The 20365-nt window shown below is 42.0% G+C and overlaps 1 protein-coding gene across 1 annotated transcript in view; it reads left to right on the top strand.

The window, feature by feature from the left end:
* pcsk2 (proprotein convertase subtilisin/kexin type 2) overlaps window positions 1-20365 on the top strand; it is a 75155-nt gene that overhangs the window by 33818 nt on the left and 20972 nt on the right. The window contains exons 6-11 of the mRNA XM_035754340.2: window positions 1003-1079; window positions 4768-4856; window positions 6681-6856; window positions 13783-13998; window positions 15720-15820; window positions 17960-18187. Coding sequence (XP_035610233.2) covers window positions 1003-1079; window positions 4768-4856; window positions 6681-6856; window positions 13783-13998; window positions 15720-15820; window positions 17960-18187 — 887 coding nt within the window. The remainder of the gene's footprint in view (window positions 1-1002; window positions 1080-4767; window positions 4857-6680; window positions 6857-13782; window positions 13999-15719; window positions 15821-17959; window positions 18188-20365) is intronic.

Consider the following 20365-nt stretch of genomic DNA (forward strand, 5'->3'; position numbering starts at 1 on the left):
ACGTCCTTTCAAGATGGCTTCTGAAATGACAATATCAAAGGGAAGCAAGTGTTAAAGAGGGAGGGGTATAGAGAGAGAGAGAGAGAGAGAGAGAGAGAGAGAGAGAGAGAGAGAGAGAGAGAGAGAGAGAGAGAGAGAGAGAGAGAGAGAGAGAGAGAGAGAGAGAGAGAGAGAGAGAGAGAGAGAGAGAGAGAGAGAGAGAATAAATCAGGGATTGATATTCCTGTAATGGTTGGTGGATTTGTAGATCTGTTTGTGTGTGCGTGCCTATGTGAGTGAGTGTGGCTGCAGGGCAGGCCATTTGCTGATTACGCAGCATGGATTGATGACTCTCCGACAGATGTGCTTCTAATGCATCTGTTTTCTCCTGCTTTTCCGCTGTTAATTCCGCTTCTATTACTTTTGGCCACGTGGAATTAAATGGCGGGAATAATTGGTGTGTCAGTGTCTCAGCCGCTGTTCCCTGCTGTGACCATGCATTACCATCATATTAGTGCTGTGTGTGTGTATGTTTGTGCAAGTAAGCGTTTTGGATATTTTCTTCATATTTATCTGTTCCACGTGACATGCTTCCATCAGACTGAAAGGTCTTCATTATAGCATGTTTTTGCATGAGGACATTCTACAAGAAAATTCTCGAAGCAATCAACCTTTTAATTATTGGACTCAGTGTTGTCCAGAAAAGTGTTTTACTCACACATGTTGCGTAACTGAGAGGAAAATGAATAGAAGAATCTGAAACGTCACAACACAGTGAACCACACCCAATATACAGAAGCTGCAACAACAAGAACATCAGTTGAGTCGTTAGTAAAGCGACACATCACAGCGGTCTAGGTTGGGTCTGGACAAGACAAGACTAGATTTGAGAAGGTCACTGCACCTCTATTGGATGCTCTGTAGTTTTGTGTTACCGTTACCTTCTTGTTCCTCTCACTCTCTCTTCTTCCTGTTGTGTCTTGTAGCCTGTCTGATTAAACTGTTTGTGTTCGGGCTTTTCAGAACGCCGAGGCCAGCTATGACTTCAGCAGCAATGACCCATACCCATACCCCCGCTACACTGACGACTGGTTTAACAGGTAAAAGCCAGCTGCCCCTCACCCCTCTAAAGTAATCTGCCCCATAAGAATTCATCACACAGTTATATTTGTATTACTGTTTTTCCATTTGTTTGTGTGTTTGTGTGTGTGTGTGTGTGTTTGTGTGTGTGTGCACTACCTGTTAGTGTATTCAATGATATGCGTGTTAATGTGTATACTTGTGTGGGCATGTGTGTGCTACCTGTCAGTGTATTAAATTATGTGTGTGTGTGTGTGTGTGTGTGTGTGTGTGTGTGTGTGTGTGTGTGTGTGTGTGTGTGTGTGTGTGTGTGTGTGTGTGTGTGTGTGTGTGTGTGTGTGTGTGTGTGTGTGTGTGTGTGTGTGTGTGTGTGTGTGCTACCTACCTTTGGGACACTGTAAAGTCCATGGAGAATAAGAGTACCTCCTCCCAGCTGCCCAATGCACTGAGACTAGGAAGTACTGTCACCACTGATAAATCCATGATAATCAAGAATTTCAAGAAGCATTTCTCTACTGCTGGCTATGCTTTCCACCGGGCTACCCCAACCCCGGCAAACAGCTCTGCACCCCCCCGCAACAACTGGCCCAAGCCCCCCCAGCTTCTCCTTCACCCAAATCCAGACATCTGATGTTCTGAAAGAGCTGCAAAATCCGGATCCCTACAAATCAGCTGAGCTAGACAATCTGGACCCTCTCTTCCTAAATGTATCTGCCGCCATTGTTGCAACCCCTATTACTAGTCTGTTCAACCTCTTTTTTGTTTCGTCTGAGATTCCTAAAGATTGGAAAGGGGCCGCGGTCATCCCCCTCTTCAAAGGGGGAGACACTCTAGACCCAAACTGTTACAGACCTATATCAATCCTGCCCTGACTTTCTAAAGTCTTTGAAAACCAAGTGAACAAACAGACCACCGACCATTTAGAATCCCACCGTACCTTCTCCGCTATGCAATCTGGTTTCCGAGCTGGTCACGGGTGCACCTCAGCCACACTCAAGGTCCTAAATGATATCATAACCGCCATCGATAAAAGACAGTACTGTGCAGCAGACTTCATCGACCTGGCCAAGGCTTTCGACTCTGTCAATCACCGTATTCTTATCGGCAGACTCAACAGCCTTGGTTTCTCCAATGACTGCCTCGCCTGGTTCACTAACTACTTCTCAGATAGAGTTCAGTCTGTCAAATCTGAGGGCCTGTTGTCCGGACCTCTGGCAGTCTCTATGGGGGTGCCACAGGGTTCAATTCTCGGGCTGACTCTTTTCTCTGTATATATCAATGATGTCGCTCTCGCTTCGGGGTGATTCTTTGATCCACCTCTACGCAGATGACGCCATTCTGTGTTAACAAACTTCCAAGCGAGATTCAGCGCAATACAACACTCCTTCCGTGGCCTCCAACTGCTCTTAAATGCTAGTAAAATGAAATGCATGCTCTTCAACCGATCGCTGCCGGCACCCGTCCACACGACTAGCATCACTACTCTGGACGGCTCTGACTTAGAATATGTGGACAACTACAAATATCTAGGTGTTTGGTTAGACTGTAAACTCTCCTTCCAGACTCACATTTAAGCATCTCCAATCCAAATTACATCTGGAATCGGCTAACCTATTTCGCAAAAAAGCCTCCTTCACTCATGCTGCCAAACTTACCCTCATAAAACTGTCTATCCTACTGATCCTTGACTTCAGCGATGTCATTTACAAAATAGCCTTCAACACTCTACTCAGCAAATTGGATGCAGTCTATCACAGTGCCATCCGTTTTGTCACCAAAGCCCTATATACTACCCACCACTGTGACCTGTATGCTCTCGTTGGCTGGTCCTCACTACATATTCGTCGCCAAACCCACTGGCTCCAGGTCATCTATAAGTCTTTGCTGGGTATAGCTCCGCCTTATCTCAGCTCACTGGTCACCATAGCAACACCCACCCGTAGCACGCGCTCCAGCAGGTATATTCCACTCGTCAACCTTAAAGCCAACACCTCACTAGCTTTAAGTGTCAGCTGTCAGAGCAGCTTACCGATCGCTGCAGCTGTACATACCCCCTCTGTCAATAGCCCATCCAACCAACTACCCACCTCATCCCCATATTTGTTTTTGTTTTTCTGCTCTTTTGCACAACAGTATTTCTACTTCCTCATCCTCATCTGCACATCTATCAGTCCAGTGTAATTTGTAATACATTGTAATTAATTCACCACTATTGGCCTATTTATTGCCTTACCTCCTTACTTCATTTGCACACACTGTATACAGATTTACCTATTGTGTTTTTGACTGTACGTTTGTTTATCTCATGTGTAATTGTGTTGTTGTTTTTGTCACACTGCTTTGCTTTATCTTGGCCAGGTCGCAGTTGTTAATGAGAACTTGTTCTCAACTGGCCTCCCTCGTTAAATAAAGGTGAAATAAAAAATATATATAAAAGAATCTCGCCACGTAGCTCTAGTCATTAATATCTTTGGGCACTCATAGCTGCTGCATTACTGCAGTCCACAACATATACCGCCCAGACTAGTTATTAAGGAGATATATCATGCGAGGTAGGTACTGTGAGTTAGAAGATATTGTGTGTTGCAATTTGTTCCTGCGTATCTGTATGAGTGGAAGTGAAGATTGGCTGATAAATTATGGATTCATTTAGTTTGATAGCTTGTCATCTGTAGAGTATTTAGACACAGTTTAAATGTACTCTTTATTTGGATGAGTCGGCAACCTTGCTTTACATTCCAGTGATGTAAATCTACCTAGACAATGCACTCTGTGAGATCTTCTACAGGTATGAGAGATACACAGAGATACGGTGGCTAGATTGGCATTTGTCCACTCGCTCCTGTCTGCAGTGCTCACAGGGGCGACCTTATGTCCGATAGCGTCGTATCTTTCTCCCATCGCCAACTCAGACTTCATGACCCACTGCTGCCGAGGGCACCTCAAGGACTAGACGATTAAACATAGAGAACACCATCTACCCTCACTGCTCTCCCCTCTCCACCACACGTGTGTTTGTGTGTGTGTGTGTGTGTGTGTGTGTGTGTGTGTGTGTGTGTGTGTGTGTGTGTGTGTGTGTGTGTGTGTGTGTGTGTGTGTGTGTGTGTGTGTGTGTGTGTGTGTGTGTGTGTGTGTGTGTGTGGTGTAGCGTCGCCGCTGCTGAATTAGTGCAGTGCAGGACTCGGTGGCTAATTAGCTGTTTGTTTATAAATAGCAGACTTTCTGTGGCAAGGCATGCTGGGAAAGCTGAGAGGGCTCACTGCAGCTACCCTGTGGGAAGCCCCCACACACACAAACACACAGGCACATAGGCATGTGCACACACACACAACGCAATTTTGCCTTCGTATGACCTTTTAAAATGCCATCTCCTCAACCAACCATCGGATTTGAATGCAAATCTGAGATTCTACCAATTTCTTATTCTTCTTTCAAATGAATGTGGTAGGAATTGTTGAAGCTAATGTTATCCAGGTGGCGCAATGGCCTGATTCCTCATTCTAATTCTTATTGATTTGTGCCCCAACCGGTAATTTGTGTCTTCCAACCGGTAATCCTATTCCTGATAGACATAATAGGTTTAAACAGAAGTCACAAAGTCTACAATAGGTGGTTAAAGACCTGGTACATTGACCTAATACATCGATTCCCAATATGTTTTCCAACCTTAGCCCGTTCCCCAATCTATCTGTGTTTTTCTGTGTGTAGTCATGGAACAAGGTGTGCTGGTGAGGTGTCTGCAGCAGCCAACAACAACATCTGCGGAGTGGGAGTTGCCTACAACTCTAAGGTGGCAGGTATGTAGACTACTCTAATACTGTGGTAAATAACAGCTGGCTGTAAAAGTACTAGTGATCACAGTCATCTTTGAAAACTTGTAAAAGTGGCAGTCATAATAACCTATCCAATGCTTTTTAACTTTAGTAGTAGATGTAGGAAGAATCAAGTTGGCTACATAGCCATTTCTTCCGCCCTTGTAGCTAGTGATAGCTGGTGACAGTGATCAAAGATTATCTACATGGAGGATACCAAACATTAGGAACACCTTCCTAATATTGAGTTGCACCTTCCCCTTTTGCTCTCAGAACAGCCTCAATTCATCGGGGCATGGACTCTACAAGGTGCCGAAAGCGTTGCACAGGGATGCTGGCCCCTGTCGACTTCAATGCCTCCCACAGTTGTGTCAAGCCTTGCACCTACTACCATACCACCTTCTGAATGGCACACATACACAATCAATGTCTCAATTTTCTAAAGGCTTAAAAATCCTTCTTTAACCTGTCACCTCACCGTCATCTATACTGATTGAAGTGGATTTAACAAGTGTCGACATCCGGAGGATGTCCGCCAAGCTATCAGAACTGACATGTTGTCCACTCAATCAAAGGATCAGATAATTAAACTAGTACTGAAAGCATAAGCTACAGCTAGCTAGCACTGCAGTGCATAACATGTGGTGAGTAGTTGACTCAAAGAGAGGGAAAGACAATAGTTGGTCTTTTTTGAACAAATGTATTTATTTTAAGAAATGTTGGAGAAGCCGCAGAGAGAGAGACAGAGACTGAGCTATATTTCGCTGTAATGCAGCGAGCATACTTATCCTACTCAAACATCTGGCTCAAACAGAGAGGAATGCTATTTATGTGTCACGGATTACTAGGAGTGGAAGGTAGGAATCAGGTGCAGAGAGCAGAGGGTTTAAGGACAAATGGCAATTTATTCAGGCACAAAATGATCATGCCCAAACACCGGGCGAAAAACACTGACCAACCCAAAACACAGGGTAACACGGTCCGGAGCACAATAACACCTCCAACTCAAAACGTGGACACAAAATTATCACGCACAAACAAGAGCGGGCTTCACAAGCTTAAATAGGCGAGCAAATCAAGAAAACATAAATAGGAACAGGTGCAACTAATAAGACTAAACTAACAGAAAAGGAAAAGGGATCGGTGGCGGCTATTAGGCCGGTGACGACGACCGCCGAGCGCCGCCAGAACAGGCAGGGGAGTCAACTGTCGGCGGGAGTCGTGACATTATGTTAGCTATGTTAGTTATGATAATTATTATAGTCAAGCCATAAAGAAAATTCCCAGCTATCACATAACTTCCTGAGAACTATAAGTTACTTAGAGCTTGATGAAAGTGTGGTTGTCTTATGGTTATATTGCATACAACCTTCCAACAACTTTGTGGGAATGGTGCAGGATAGTTGCTTGGCATTTTTGGAACCTGACAAAAAAACATTATTTTCTTGGTATTTCATTACGTTTCCTAAAAGTTAAAAAATGTTTACATTTCATGTCAATGTTGATAACCTAGAATTTCCATTCTCAGAGTGTTAATAAAACCTTCCAGGAAGACTTTCAAGGAACCATAATAAATGTTCTCAGAACCTCCCTGCAAACTAAAAATAAACATTATCAGAACGTTTAAAAAAACATTCAGATTTACCAGTCAGGAAATGTATGGTTTGTTCCCACAACCAATTCGAAACCAAAAACAGGAACCAAATGTGCTAGCTGGGGATATTCAGTCAACAGTGGCTTAGAATTGTAATAGTGTGTACCTTACACTCTCTGTCTCTCCACCTGCCTACTGTTCCCCCCCCCCCCCAGGTATCCGCATGCTAGACCAACCCTTCATGACGGACATCATCGAGGCATCGTCCATCAGCCACATGCCCCAGGTCATTGACATCTACAGTGCCAGTTGGGGGCCCACCGATGACGGCAAGACAGTAGACGGACCCCGAGAGCTCACTCTGCAGGCCATGGCTGACGGAGTCAACAAGGTACGCACATGCTCACACACACATACACAAAAACACTGGTCTAACTGTGGATAGCAGGGTTGTAGAGTACTTGTCTTACTCAGATAACTGGGTTCTTTGAATAGGCACACAGTATATAAGACTCGAGTCACAAAATTGGAAAAAACACAGCTTTACACAAGAGCAGCCTTGCTGTTAGACACTTTCAGAGACACCCTGGAACACACAGTTATTTAGCATACTGCCTGTGCCAGTGACAATTAGCTGCTTGATTAATCATAATACCACATGCAGAGGGGTAGTCTGGTCTGCTCTGACCAGATCTCAAGCAGCATTAATGAATAGGTGCAAAATGTGTTCTAAGCCTGGCTAAGATAAGCACAACTAATCAAGCAGTATTTCACTCAGCCTTCTAATATATATATGTATACAGTATATATATATATATATATATATATATATATATATATATATATATATACAATATGTACACCATTACGTAGGTTAGGCAGGATGCACATTGTAAAACAACAACCCAAGATGAGAATCATTCAATTAGCATTTTTTCCATTGAACAGCCATGCATGTTTCCTCAATTTTCTTCAACAGTTAGGGAACACTTGTCACCCCCACCCTGGTCCAATCACTTCACTCTAAACGAGTCACTTAGTTTGCATCTTGAGCGAGGCGGCTTCGTTTTGCAAATTGACGTGGATAATGGAAACAAATCACACGGAATGTTCCGGGACGGCGCTAGATATATGAGAGTGCTTGTTGGAGCGCCGGAGACAGAAGCCGTGCACATAGGTGATCTCACCGTATTTCAAACAGCACTTTGCAATGGAAATGGAAAGGGAGGTATAGATGTGGAGAGAGGGACACGTACGTAATTCTGGTGAACCTAGATCCTCCACAAATAAACAGAAGGGATTTGAGATGCAGACACCTCTCGTGCTAAATCTTCAACTGGAGTGGGATACTAAGTGTTTCATATCACCCAACTGGGCACAAACTGGTTGAATCAACATTGTTTCAACGTCATTTGTCAACATATTGTGATGTGGAATCTAAGTGGAAAATACTGTACATTGGATTTGAAAAAGGTAATCACTGTTGTTCCGAGGATGACATTTAAACCACAGGATTATGTCATTATGGTAACCAAATGTCAACATAGACAAACCTTTTACAACATTTGTTGAATTAGTACCTTGAAACCAGATTTTCTAAATTATATCTCATTCAGAAAATAAACTATAGGCTTGGCAGCACCTCCTACTGGATCTATCAACATCTACTCTTTGGTCTCCCATCCAAGGTTTTAACCAAGCCCAACCTTCCTTAGCTATGATATTTGTTACTGACTATTACCAATGTACTATCGTGAGAATGATTGTTGAGCACTCCCCACTTAATAATAGATTCACGGATGCTTTCGAAGCCATTCCAAAGGGTAGGTTTAACAGAGCAAATTAAATGTGCTATTTCGTCCTCTAGCATTTGAAAAGTCATCAACAGCAATCACTTCAATTCATCCCAAAATTCAACTAAAAATAGACAATACAATAGGTCTAAGGTTTCAAGCTCTGATTTACATTTAAAATGTGGTACTATTTAGTGATGTTGAATTGTGTGTCGTTGTCAACGCAACCAAATATAAACATTTGAATGATCTGTATCTTCTGCTTGGAAAATCCCACCTGTGCCAATAATTAGCCTGGCTTTAATTCCAGTTTGCCTCCAAATTAATCATCAACCAAAATTCCAAGTTAAAGAGTAGGACTAAATCAAATCTAACGTTATTTAAAAAGGAATTTAAAGTTTGATTTAATTTGATTTCGTCCTATTCTTTTGAGGACTAAGTCAGTGGTTACTGTAACTATACATTTCTTTTTATGTAATCATATGAAGTGTGCATGTTCAGGACAGCATACAAATATCGTCACAGGTCTTTGGATCTTCACAATTGCTGCAACAATCTGTGCAGAATCTTGAACGGCATTGGTCATTTGAACCATGTACTTTTCATGTAATCTCAGCTGCAATCCAGGTCATTTGGTTCTGCTATTAGATGAATCACAGTGATAACATATTCATCTGTTGTACAAATAAACAAAATATCTGGAATTTGTTTGTGCATTCAGATGGCTGAAAGCATAGTGATACACATTGGTAATTCAACTCATTTTGGCTGTCTTTTTGAGTGGGTGAGTCTAGGCTGTAATCTCTGTGATAAACGTCTCAACCAAATATTACCCAAATGATCCATGTTGAAATGACACAGTGTGCCCAGTGAGAGCCCATTTGTCATCCCCAAACTGCTTTATGATATGGATATGTTGTTTGCTCTTTTCAATTCACATGGTGTATCTGTTTCGTATCTGATTGTTATGGTTGAGAAGAGAGTCGCTATAATAGAGAGAGAGAGAGAAAAAACAAGATGGTTTGGAACAATATAATACAATGCATTACCTTGTTCAGAGAACAGAGAATGCCCACTTGGAACACTTAGTCCCCTTTTCTTAGCCCCTTTCTCAACCCGTTACTGAAATGACCAACCAGTATGCTAATTCGGATTAGATTGGGATTGGGTCCAACAGGGCTCAATCAGATTTGTAATTTTACACCCATGGACAGATTCCATATTCAATTGCATTAACCGGAAATGGAACTGACCCTGGCTTTGATGCTGAGGGTCAAGCTCAGTGGCTTTTCCATCACATTACCTCTCTGTATCCACTCCTATGAGCTCAGTGGCCATACATGTAAGGAGAGGAGAAAATGAATGCAATCAAGAAAACTAATAGCATCCGCCTGGGCACACCACATAATTTCAACCTGGATAATTGGGTAATATTTGATTGAGACGTTGATCAATGAGATTAAATCAAATCAAATTTTCTTGGTCACATACAGTACACATATTTAGCAGATGTTATTGTGATTGTAGCGAAATGCTTGTGTTCCCATCTCCAACAGTGCAGTAGTATCTAACAATTCACAACAATACACACAAATCTAAAAGTAAAAGAATGGAATTAAGAAATATACTGAAAAATACTATGACGAGCAATGTCGGCCTGGCATTGACTAAAATACAGTAGAATACAGTATATACATATGAAATGTATAAAACAGTATGTAGACATTATTAAAGTGTCTTGTGTTCTATTATTAAAGTGACCAGTGATTCCATGTCTATGTACATAGGTCAGCAGACTCTATGGTGCAAGAATGAGTGACCGGGTGATAGCCGGCTAGTGATGGCTATTTAACAGTCTGATGGCCTTGAGATGCTGTTTTTCAGCCTCTCGGCCCCAGCTTTGATGCACCTGTACTGACCTCGCCTTCTGGATGATAGTGGGGTGAACAGGCCGTGGCTCTGGTGGTTGATGTCCTTGATGATCTTTTTGGCCTTCCTGTGACATTGGGTTCTGTAGGTGTCTTGGAGGGCAGACAGTGTGCCCCCGTTGATGTGTTGGGCAGACGGCATTACCCTCTGGAGAGCCCTGTGGCTGCGGAAGGTGTAGTTGCCGTACCAGGCATTGATACAGCCCAACAGGATGCTCTTAATTGTGCATCTGTTTGGCCTTCTTCGCCACACTGTCTGTGTTGTGGAGAATTTCAGATTATCAGTGATATGTACACAGAGGAACTTGAAGCTTTTCATCTTTTCCAATGTGGATAAGGGCGTGCTCCCTCTGCTGTCTCCTCAAGTCCATTATCAGCTCCTTTGTTTTGTTATTTTCCTGGTTTATCTCAATACTTTGTTATATACATACCCTTTGTTGGCAATGACAGAGGTCAAACGTTTTCTGTAAGTCTTCACAAGGTTTTCACACACTGTTGCTGGTATTTTGGCCCATTCCTCCATGCAGATCTCCTCTAGAGCAGTGATGAAATTTACAAACGCCTGAAGGTACGTTCATCTGTACAAAAAATAGTACGCAAGTATAAACACCATGGGACCACTCAGACTTCATACCGCTCAAAAAGGAGATGCGTTCTGTCTCCTAGAGATGAACGTACTTTGGTGTGAAGGGTGCAAATCAATCCCAGAACAACAGCAAAGGACCTTGTGAACATGCTGGAGGAAACAGGTACGAACATATCTAAATTTTTGGAGGAAGGAGAATTATGTGGATATATTGAAGCAACATCTCAAGACATCAGTCAGGAAGTTAAAGCTTGATCAAAAATGGGTCTTCCAAAGGGACAATGACCCCAATCATACTTCCATAGTTGTTGTGAAATGGCTTAGGGACAACAAAGTCAAGGTATTGGAGTGGCCATCACAAAACCCTGACCTCAATCCCATAGGACATTTGTGGGAAAACTGAAAAAGTGTGTGCGAGCAAGGAGGCCTACAAACCTGACTCCGTTACACCAGCTCTGTCAGGAGGAATGGGCAAAACAAAATTGTGGGAAGCTTCTGGAAGGCTACCCTAAATGTTTGACCCAAGTTAAACAATTTAAAGGCAATGCTACCAAATACCAATTGAGTGTATGTAAACTTCTGTCCCACTGGGAATGTGATGAAATTAATAAAAGCTGAAATAAATCATTCTCTCTACTATTATTCTGACATTTCACATTCTTATAATGAAGTGGTGATCCTAACTGACCTAAGACAGGGAATTTTTAAATGTCAGGAATTGTGAAACTGAGTTGAAATGTATTTGGCTAAGGTGTATGTAAACTTCTGACTTCAACTGTATTGTTTTTTTATTTTCTGATAGTGGATATAACATTGAAGATCTGACGTTGTTTTAAGGAACAAATTCAACATATTTTATACAAGGTTTGTGTATGTTGACATTTGGTTACCTTAATGACATAATCCGGTGGTAGACATGTTAATTTTTTTTCAAACCCAATGTATTTTCAACATAAATTCCACATCACAATACGTTGACAAATGAAGCAATGTTGATTGAACCAGTTTGTGCCCAGTGGGATACAGCTCTGGTATGTTTGTACAACCAGGAATGGCTCCCTCCCACATCTTTCCACAATATTAGCTCAACAGCTAGAGCTAATGAGTAAACAATTATAGTGCTTTGACTAAACCTGAGATTTGTTTTGGTTGGTTTGTGGCACTAACACTAAAATACACTATCTGTACTGTTGCTGGAGTGAATAAAAGACGGTCATTCTCTCCCTCTCCAAAATGCATTTTCCCCCCTCTAACATCTTTCCTCTGCACGACTCTTCAAACTCCCACCTCTTTCTCGCGTTCTTTATGTAACTGATTGTCAGCAACAGAGGATGAGAGCTATCATAGCACAAATATGTGTCAGGTATTAGAGATTGAGGAAAATAAACCACAAACTAAAAGCTTGACACTGGTGATTCTCTACATGATACCGTTATGGATATCTCTCTGACAAGGTAGCTACAGGTCTTGGTATAAAAACCATAAAATATGATCATCCAGAGGCGGAAATAACTTAACCATCTGCTATGACAGTCTCATTGTCCACCTTCCCTCCCAAATGCCTGGGAGGAATGAGAGAGCCTCAGGGTCAGTAGTTTCAGCCTTACATTAGACATACACATTTATGTTGTCTCCAATTTATATCTATCGCTGATAAACTGCCAAGGAAAGGGCTAATAATAGCCCATATTAATATATGTTGCCTTAGAAATGATGTTAATGAAATCATTAACTTGTTAACATCAGATAACATTAATACACTTGCCATCTCTGAAAGTCACTTAAATCATTCCCTTGATGACACAGCAGTAGCAATACAAGGATATAACATATACAGAAAGGAATGCCTTTAAAAAAATTGTATTGTTTGTATACTTTTTTTGGTTTCATTGTTTGTATATTGTTTTATTTTAAATTTGTGTGACTTTTCTTGTCTATCAGTGTATCAGTGTTTTGTTACTTGTCATGTATTGTGATTTTTGTGGACAACAGGAAGAGCAGCTCTGCTTGTTTAAAAGCTAATGGGATCCAAATAAACAAATAAGCAATTGCACATTGTTTGCTGTATTATTTGATAATAGTAGCAGTGGTAATAGTCATAGTAGCAGTTGTAGGGATAGTCAGTGTTTTAATTATACTGAACAAAAATATAAACGCAACATGTAAAGTGTTGGTCCCATGTTTCATGAGCGGAAATAAAATATCAATTGTTTTGCCATATACACGAAAAGGTTATTTCTCTCAAATTTTGGGCACAAATGTATTTACATCCCTGTTAGTGAGCATTTCTCCTTTGCCAAGATAATCCATCCACCTGACAGGTGTCGCATATCAAGAAGCTGATTAAACAGCATGATAATTTCACAGGTGCACCTTGTGCTGGGGACAATAAAAGGATACTCTAAAATGTGCTATTTTGTCACACAACCCAATGCCACAGTTTTGAGGGAGCGTGCAATTGGCATGCTGACTGCAGAAATGTCCAACAGAGCTGTTGCCAGATAATTTAATGTTAATTTCTCTACCATGTCAGTTTGAGAGAATTTGGCAGTACGTCCAACCGGCCTCACAACCACAGACCACGTGGGGCTGAGAAGTATTTCTGTCTGTAATTTAAGCCCTTTGAGAAAAACTCATTCTGATTGGCTGGGGCTGGATCCCAAGTGGGTGGGCATATGTCCTCCCAGGCCCACCCATGGCTGCACCCCTGCCCAGCGATGTGAAATCCATAGATTATGGACTCATTTATTTATTTCTATTGACTGATATCCTTCTAGGAAATGTAACTCAGTAAAATCTTTGAAATTGTTGCATGTTGCGTTTATATCTTTTTTCAGTATAGCATGATTGTCGTCATCATTATTAGCAGTTTTTATGATCATTGTTTGAACATTGTAAAATAATGTAACTAGTTTTACTACTACAGCACTACTGCTAATGTACTGCTTCCACTACCACTGTTTCTACCACTATCACACATGCTGAAGTCAGTTGATGTGTTGTCTCGTAGGGCCGAGGAGGGAAAGGCAGTATCTACGTGTGGGCATCTGGAGACGGCGGTAGCTATGACGACTGTAACTGTGACGGTTACGCCTCCAGCATGTGGACCATCTCCATCAACTCAGCAATCAACGATGGTCGTACGGCTCTGTACGACGAGAGCTGCTCCTCCACCCTCGCATCCACCTTCAGCAATGGGCGCAAGAGGAACCCTGAAGCTGGCGTGGTGAGTGTGTGAGAAAGAGTGTGAATGACAGAGAAAGAGAGAAAAAGAGAGCATCTCATTGTTATCCTCAGTCTGAGTACATTGAGTACACTGAGTGCTCAGATCTGTATGATTTCTATCCCTGAATCCAACCCTACAAAGACAAGGTTGCATAACGATGTGGTCTTTTCAGCCAACTTTCCATTGTTCTGTGTCGTTACGAGACATTAACTATTCACTGAAGACTGAATACCTATCCCTAGTTGTATGCACTCGTTCTCTGTGATTGATTGAGGGATTGTTCTATTCTCTTTCATTTGAACAATCCCCAGAGATGGAAACACGGCACTCAATCTATTCCTTATTTCAATGTATGTCAGCCCATTCAGCAGAAGAAAAGCTTTGGGATGAGACAGGGGAGGTTATAAGCCTGTGGTTTCACTGGGGGTGTGACATATCAGGTGGAGATTGAGGGGGCAGATGTGTGATTAGTTATACATCCCACTTTCTAACACAGTGTAACAAAGAACATCTGGGGTCCTCGAAGTATCAGGCACTGAGATAGACAGCTCACAGTCTAGTGGTCCCCGATTTAATGTTTCCTCATGGTCTAGTTTTCATGGATAATGAAAGAAGATAGAAAAGAGGACTGGAAGGAGGGAGATTGTTAAACCCTTTTCAGCTCTGCTTACTGTCAAACAGGACATACAAGTATAAAATAGGATTTTACTATAAGGAAGATGTAGACAAGACACAGTATATTTTACTATTGTTCCCCATTTGTAGATTGTATGTGGTCTGGGATTTGTTCAGGTTATTGCTCATTTTAGAATACATAGAATATATATTGAGAACAAACTCTGTCCCTGAAATGATCTGTTGGTCTAGAAGACAAGCCAGTTGCTCAACAACCCTGTGACTGTTTAATATCTGTCATCAGAGTAGAGGATTGGGACAATGAATTAGCAGAGACACATGGGCTACAACTGTCTGCTTTGTTGTTATTTCAGTATTCATCTGGGGAATTGTGTCACCGGGCAGAGTTATCACAAGACAATGTGTGAATCATCTGTGCCTTAGATAAATGCTCTGCGAGAGAGAGTGAGAGAGTGAGAGAGAGAGAGAGAGAGAGAGAGAGAGAGAGAGAGAGAGAGAGAGAGAGAGAGAGAGAGAGAGAGAGAGAGAGAGAATACCATCTGACCTTGATGGTCATACTACAGTCATTCTGGTCATACTAATCTGTTTTACTCACTCCTTTGAGTTTTCTCTTGCCACTTTGCCCCACGGTAGCTTGTTCTTCCATTGTTTTGTTGTTCTGTAATTCGTAGGCAACTTTTTAAGAAAGCACTATATAAATACAATTTCATTTGATTGTGTTCAGTCAAGGCTATTCAATCATAGAGACTATTCTGACAAATAAATCCCCCTCTCAGTGTATTGATTTTCAAGAGATGTCTCTCTCCAATATGAGAACTGTATTTGGTATTTTGACTTTCACCAGGAAGCCAATGACGGTTGAGAAGAGACAGGAATTCCCTCGTGTGCTTCTCTCTCTCTCTGACTAATTGTATATTATCTCTCATTATCTGTAATTAAATTACACATTATGAATCACATGTTTACTGAATCATTTGCATTTCTGAAGTCTTCTCTGCTCTTCTCCACTTTCCACTCCACTCCTCTCATTGAATGTTGTTATTCCACTGATATGATTACAGTCTTCCATGGTTGTTTTATACCAGGCCACCACGGACCTGTATGGAAACTGCACCCTGCGCCATTCTGGAACATCAGCAGCAGCTCCTGAAGCAGCCGGAGTGTTTGCCTTGGCATTGGAGGCCAAGTATGCACACACACACACACACACACACACACACACACACACACACACACACACACACACACACACACACACACACACACACACACACACACACACACACACACACACACACACACACACACACACACACACACACACACACACACACACATTACTGGTCAGTGCCTGAAGGTCTTACAATCAGAGGGGAATATGGCTGTTCTAACTCTGTTAACATGGACAAGATGTGTTTCATAACTTCAGCTCCACACTGCCTGAAACCTTGGCTGTCTCATTACATATGACCTATTCCCTTCACTGTCTTTCTCTCCCATATTCTCTCTCACTCTCCCCCCTCCGTTTCTATCCTTCTCTCCAGAACACTTCACATCTTCCCTCTTCACAGAATCATTTATTAAACAAAGCTAGCATTAGGCCAACAGACCTACTCCATGAATAAAACGAAAAGTTGTTTGTTGTCTTGCCCAGTTATTACTAAGTCTCTGTGTTCATGCCAGGGATACAAATCATATTTGGCCCGGCGTGTGTTCTTTATACCTCGTTACATGGCTGAAACACAAGGTTTCTATTGTAGATTTGGCCCAAAAGTGCACGTTCATGTTTTATGAATTACCAAATGGCCCATATACATGAACCAGAGCAACTCATCGCTAGCTGGTGATGTAAGATGATGGTGAAGTGTTCTCCCAGCATAGCCAGCCGGGACGCGTATGTCACGATGTTGCCCAGTGAACCGTACAAATACCTCAGCCCATTTAGACGATGATAAAATCCATAATTAATAATGCAACGTTTTGTTTTGGGGTTTTATTATGTTCAACAAAGATTACACTGTGGCAACAGCAACATTTACAAGTCTTTCATTTCATACATCATGAATTCACTGCTGATGTGAAAACTTATCTTAATTTGGTCCTTATGGTCTCGAAAATGTAAAACATATGCTAATGAAGTCAAATGGCACATTTGATCTGAATAATATAATACATTTGACTTGATAGTTACTTTAGATACTATGGGAGCATGTAAAGTGAAGTCCTGCCTCAGACCAGAGCTAGGCCAGGCTCCAGCTGCTCCCGGAAGACCAAAAAACTATATAAAAGTAGTATATTCTGAACATTCTATCTCACGTACAAGATGCAAGTACAAGGGTTTCTAGACAGGTTTCACCCACTGTCCCCAATCGTTTTCAATCCCTTTAACTCAGACAGCCCTTTTGCCATATTAAGGGCTGGGGTTTTTGTTCTCTATGCCATTAGCCAATGGCACAGACCAGGACTGTGTAAAGAGAAGCTGTTTGCTTAATACACAATAATGATGTTAGTGTCAGGGGCAGCGGATGCAAGCACTGGCTAGGGGTATAAAGCTGGTGTGTGTTAGTGAGTGCCGAGACCCTTTTTACTGGCCAAACACACTTGGACTGTGTGGTGTCAGGATTCAGTGAGTCAGCACAGAATAAAGCTGTTGTTCCACAGTAGAGATAAGCAGTAGAGACGTGCGGCCAGCCGTCTCAAAGCAGACCCTTTAATGTTCACACATCTGAGGCGTTATCATCAAAGTGTATCAAGAGATCAGACCTTCATTCCATTCAGCACTTTTATGACAAAATGCACCAGAATCCATTCAGTCTCTTCTATTGAATGTGTTGATCATTTCCCTTACTTTGTGACTTAGAAGGAGATCTAGCACATGATTTGCTGGATTTTATCTTTATTTAACTAGGCAAATCAATTAAGAACAAATTCTTATTTTTTTCAATGACGGCCTAGGAACAGTGGGTTAACTGCCTTGTTAAGGGGCAGAATGACAGATTTTTACCTTGTCAGCTCGGGGATTCGATCTTGCAACCTTTCAGTAACTAGTCCAGCGCGCTAACCACTAGGCTACCTGCCGCTCCACTCCATCTGATACTTTCCTGTACTGTGCTGTGCTGTGCTGTAGATGGGTGGTTTTGATAGCTTGCTTGTCAAGGTGAATAGAATAGATTCATTAACATGTTATCATCTACTGCCCCTGTCTGTGAAGTACTGTAGTGTTGAACGCGTATATTATAACCATAATCCCTGATCAGACACCTGTGTCCACCTGGTACACACATCTAACTCTCCTCTCCCTCCCTCTCCCCTCCTCACCCCACAGCCCCAACCTGACATGGAGGGACATGCAGCACCTGTCTGTGCTGACCTCCAAGAGGAACCAGCTTCATGATGAGGTGCACCAGTGGCGGAGGAACGGCGTGGGCCTGGAGTTCAACCACCTGTTTGGTTACGGTGTGCTGGACGCTGGCGGCATGGTCAAGATGGCCAAGGAGTGGAAGACCGTCCCTGAGCGTTTTCACTGCGTGGCTGGATCATTGCAGGATGTCCAGTAAGTGACTGGATTCTCTTCAGACTTAGCAAATTACCGATCAGGCTGAAACTAGAATTAGTACTAAGATGTTAGTTTGTTTTGATAGGTTTGTTTGTATTTAGCTAAGTCTGCTCCAGTACCTGACTGTGTGGTTAATCTGCAGTTAGACTCAAATTGTTACCTCTATCTGTCTGTAGAATAGGCCTGTGTGTTACAAAGTGCTTTGATGCTGATTACAGTGGGTTTATCTGGTCTGTGCTGTGGGGTGATAACTTCAGTGATATGATCCATACCTACCTGTTACAACTGCATGTCTGTCCTTGGTCTCCCCTTACCTCCCTCTCTCACTCCCCCTCACTTTCTCATTCACTGTACCCTCTGCATCAGCCCGTTTCCGGAGCTTTGGACTTATGTCCTCCAGTGTCTCCCTGCGTGAGGCTCACAAACACCCACACAAACACACACACACACACACACTATAATTAGACCCCAACACATCGCTTGGCACAGCTTGCCCTAGCAACCCTGTCAATAAGACAGAGTAACAGGCGTGGAGGGACGTCATGACTGTCTGTGGGTGTGAAGGTGGATTCTATGTGTGTGTCTGGGGGCGAGGTCGGTGTGTGTGTGTGCATACATGTGTGTGCGTGACTGCCCACATCTTCCTATGCTGACCTTTCAATAGATATCACCCCTCTCATTTTCCTTCCTAATCTGTGGTCCACAGTTGGGACGGCCATGGCAACACAGCAGAATGGCAACCAGAGTGTGTGTGTGTGTGTGTGTGTGTCTCAGAGGAGCCCAGTCATGGCAGAGTCAGTCGCTCGTGTGTGTGTGAAGATAAGGTGTGTATCTAAGCTCCTGTAATGACAGCCTTTAAGTCCAGTGTAGAAGAGGCTGCTTTTACACAGCAGGCCTGAAGTAGGACCCAAATCTAAATGCCAGTAGCCCAGGACCTGAAGCAAAGATATGCATATTCTTGGTACTATTTGAAAGGAAACACTTACGTTTGTGGAAATGTGAAATTAATGTAGGAGTATATAGCACATTAGATCTGGTAAACTTGTTTTTTGTTTGTTTTTTGCATCATCTTTGAAATGAAAAAGAAAGGCCATACATTGACCTGGGAATCTACTTTAGATGTTGTCCACAAGAGGGTGGCATTGTGTGTGCAAAGTTTCAGACTGATACATTCAAGAATGACAGCTCTACATAATATTTTGTATCAAGTCTCCCAGGTGTCCCTGATGAGTTTGCCCAAATGTACCCAAGTGGCCGAATTGGTCAACTGATACATTTCCATGTACATAATTATAGAGAACATACAAACAATATTATGGTAATAAAACATTTAAGTTTACATACTCCCAGGAATGTGATACATGATGGATCATTAGCTTCGCTACAAAAAAGGTACTCATACCTCTAGATGGCCAGGTGGGGTGGGTGTGGAACTAGAGAGAGCAGAGGGGTCAGACTGGAGAAGCCAGTTCCTACATTTGAATGAGTGGGGGATGGACTTGAATGTGGTGTTGGAAGTTGGCTCCCACAAGTCATCTTACTCCCTACCACTATTGAACAATTCTGTTAGAACACAAGTTTTCTGTTACTTATTTTTATTTAACCTTTATTTTTTATTTTAGCAGGGGGTGAGCACTGCATCAATACATCAAATACACAACACATATCTATAAACATATATTATATAGAGTATGGAGAACACAATCACTATAATGAAATATGTGGATCAATAGGCAATAAGATGCATAGACTATACTAATATATTGTATGCCTCAGGTCTATATTATATAAACATATATAGAAATCAAATAGAAATATCTTACATGAATATGAAACCATTTTTAAAAAATGGATTAGCACGAGAAGCAAAAACCTATTTTACTTACCGATATAAAGAAGTAAGGTTACCTTTTCCTTACAATCTTTCTTGCATGCAGGACTCCTCATGTCGCTCTCCCGGTCAATTTCAACAATAATCTCATCCAAATGTGTATACTTGAAGTTCGATTCAGCGTTTATACTCTTAGTAGCCATGTTGTACTTTTTAAGTTTTGAGAAAACTTTGTAGAAGAAAGCGAGTGCTGCGCAACGTAAACTGAAATAATCGCATTGCGTGCAGCCATAAGTCAATGGCCGTTACTCCTACAAAGGGACATCACATACCCATGTAAAGCC

Source organism: Oncorhynchus keta, chromosome 36 (genome assembly GCF_023373465.1).
Source record: "Oncorhynchus keta strain PuntledgeMale-10-30-2019 chromosome 36, Oket_V2, whole genome shotgun sequence".
NCBI classification, from domain to species: domain Eukaryota; kingdom Metazoa; phylum Chordata; class Actinopteri; order Salmoniformes; family Salmonidae; genus Oncorhynchus; species Oncorhynchus keta.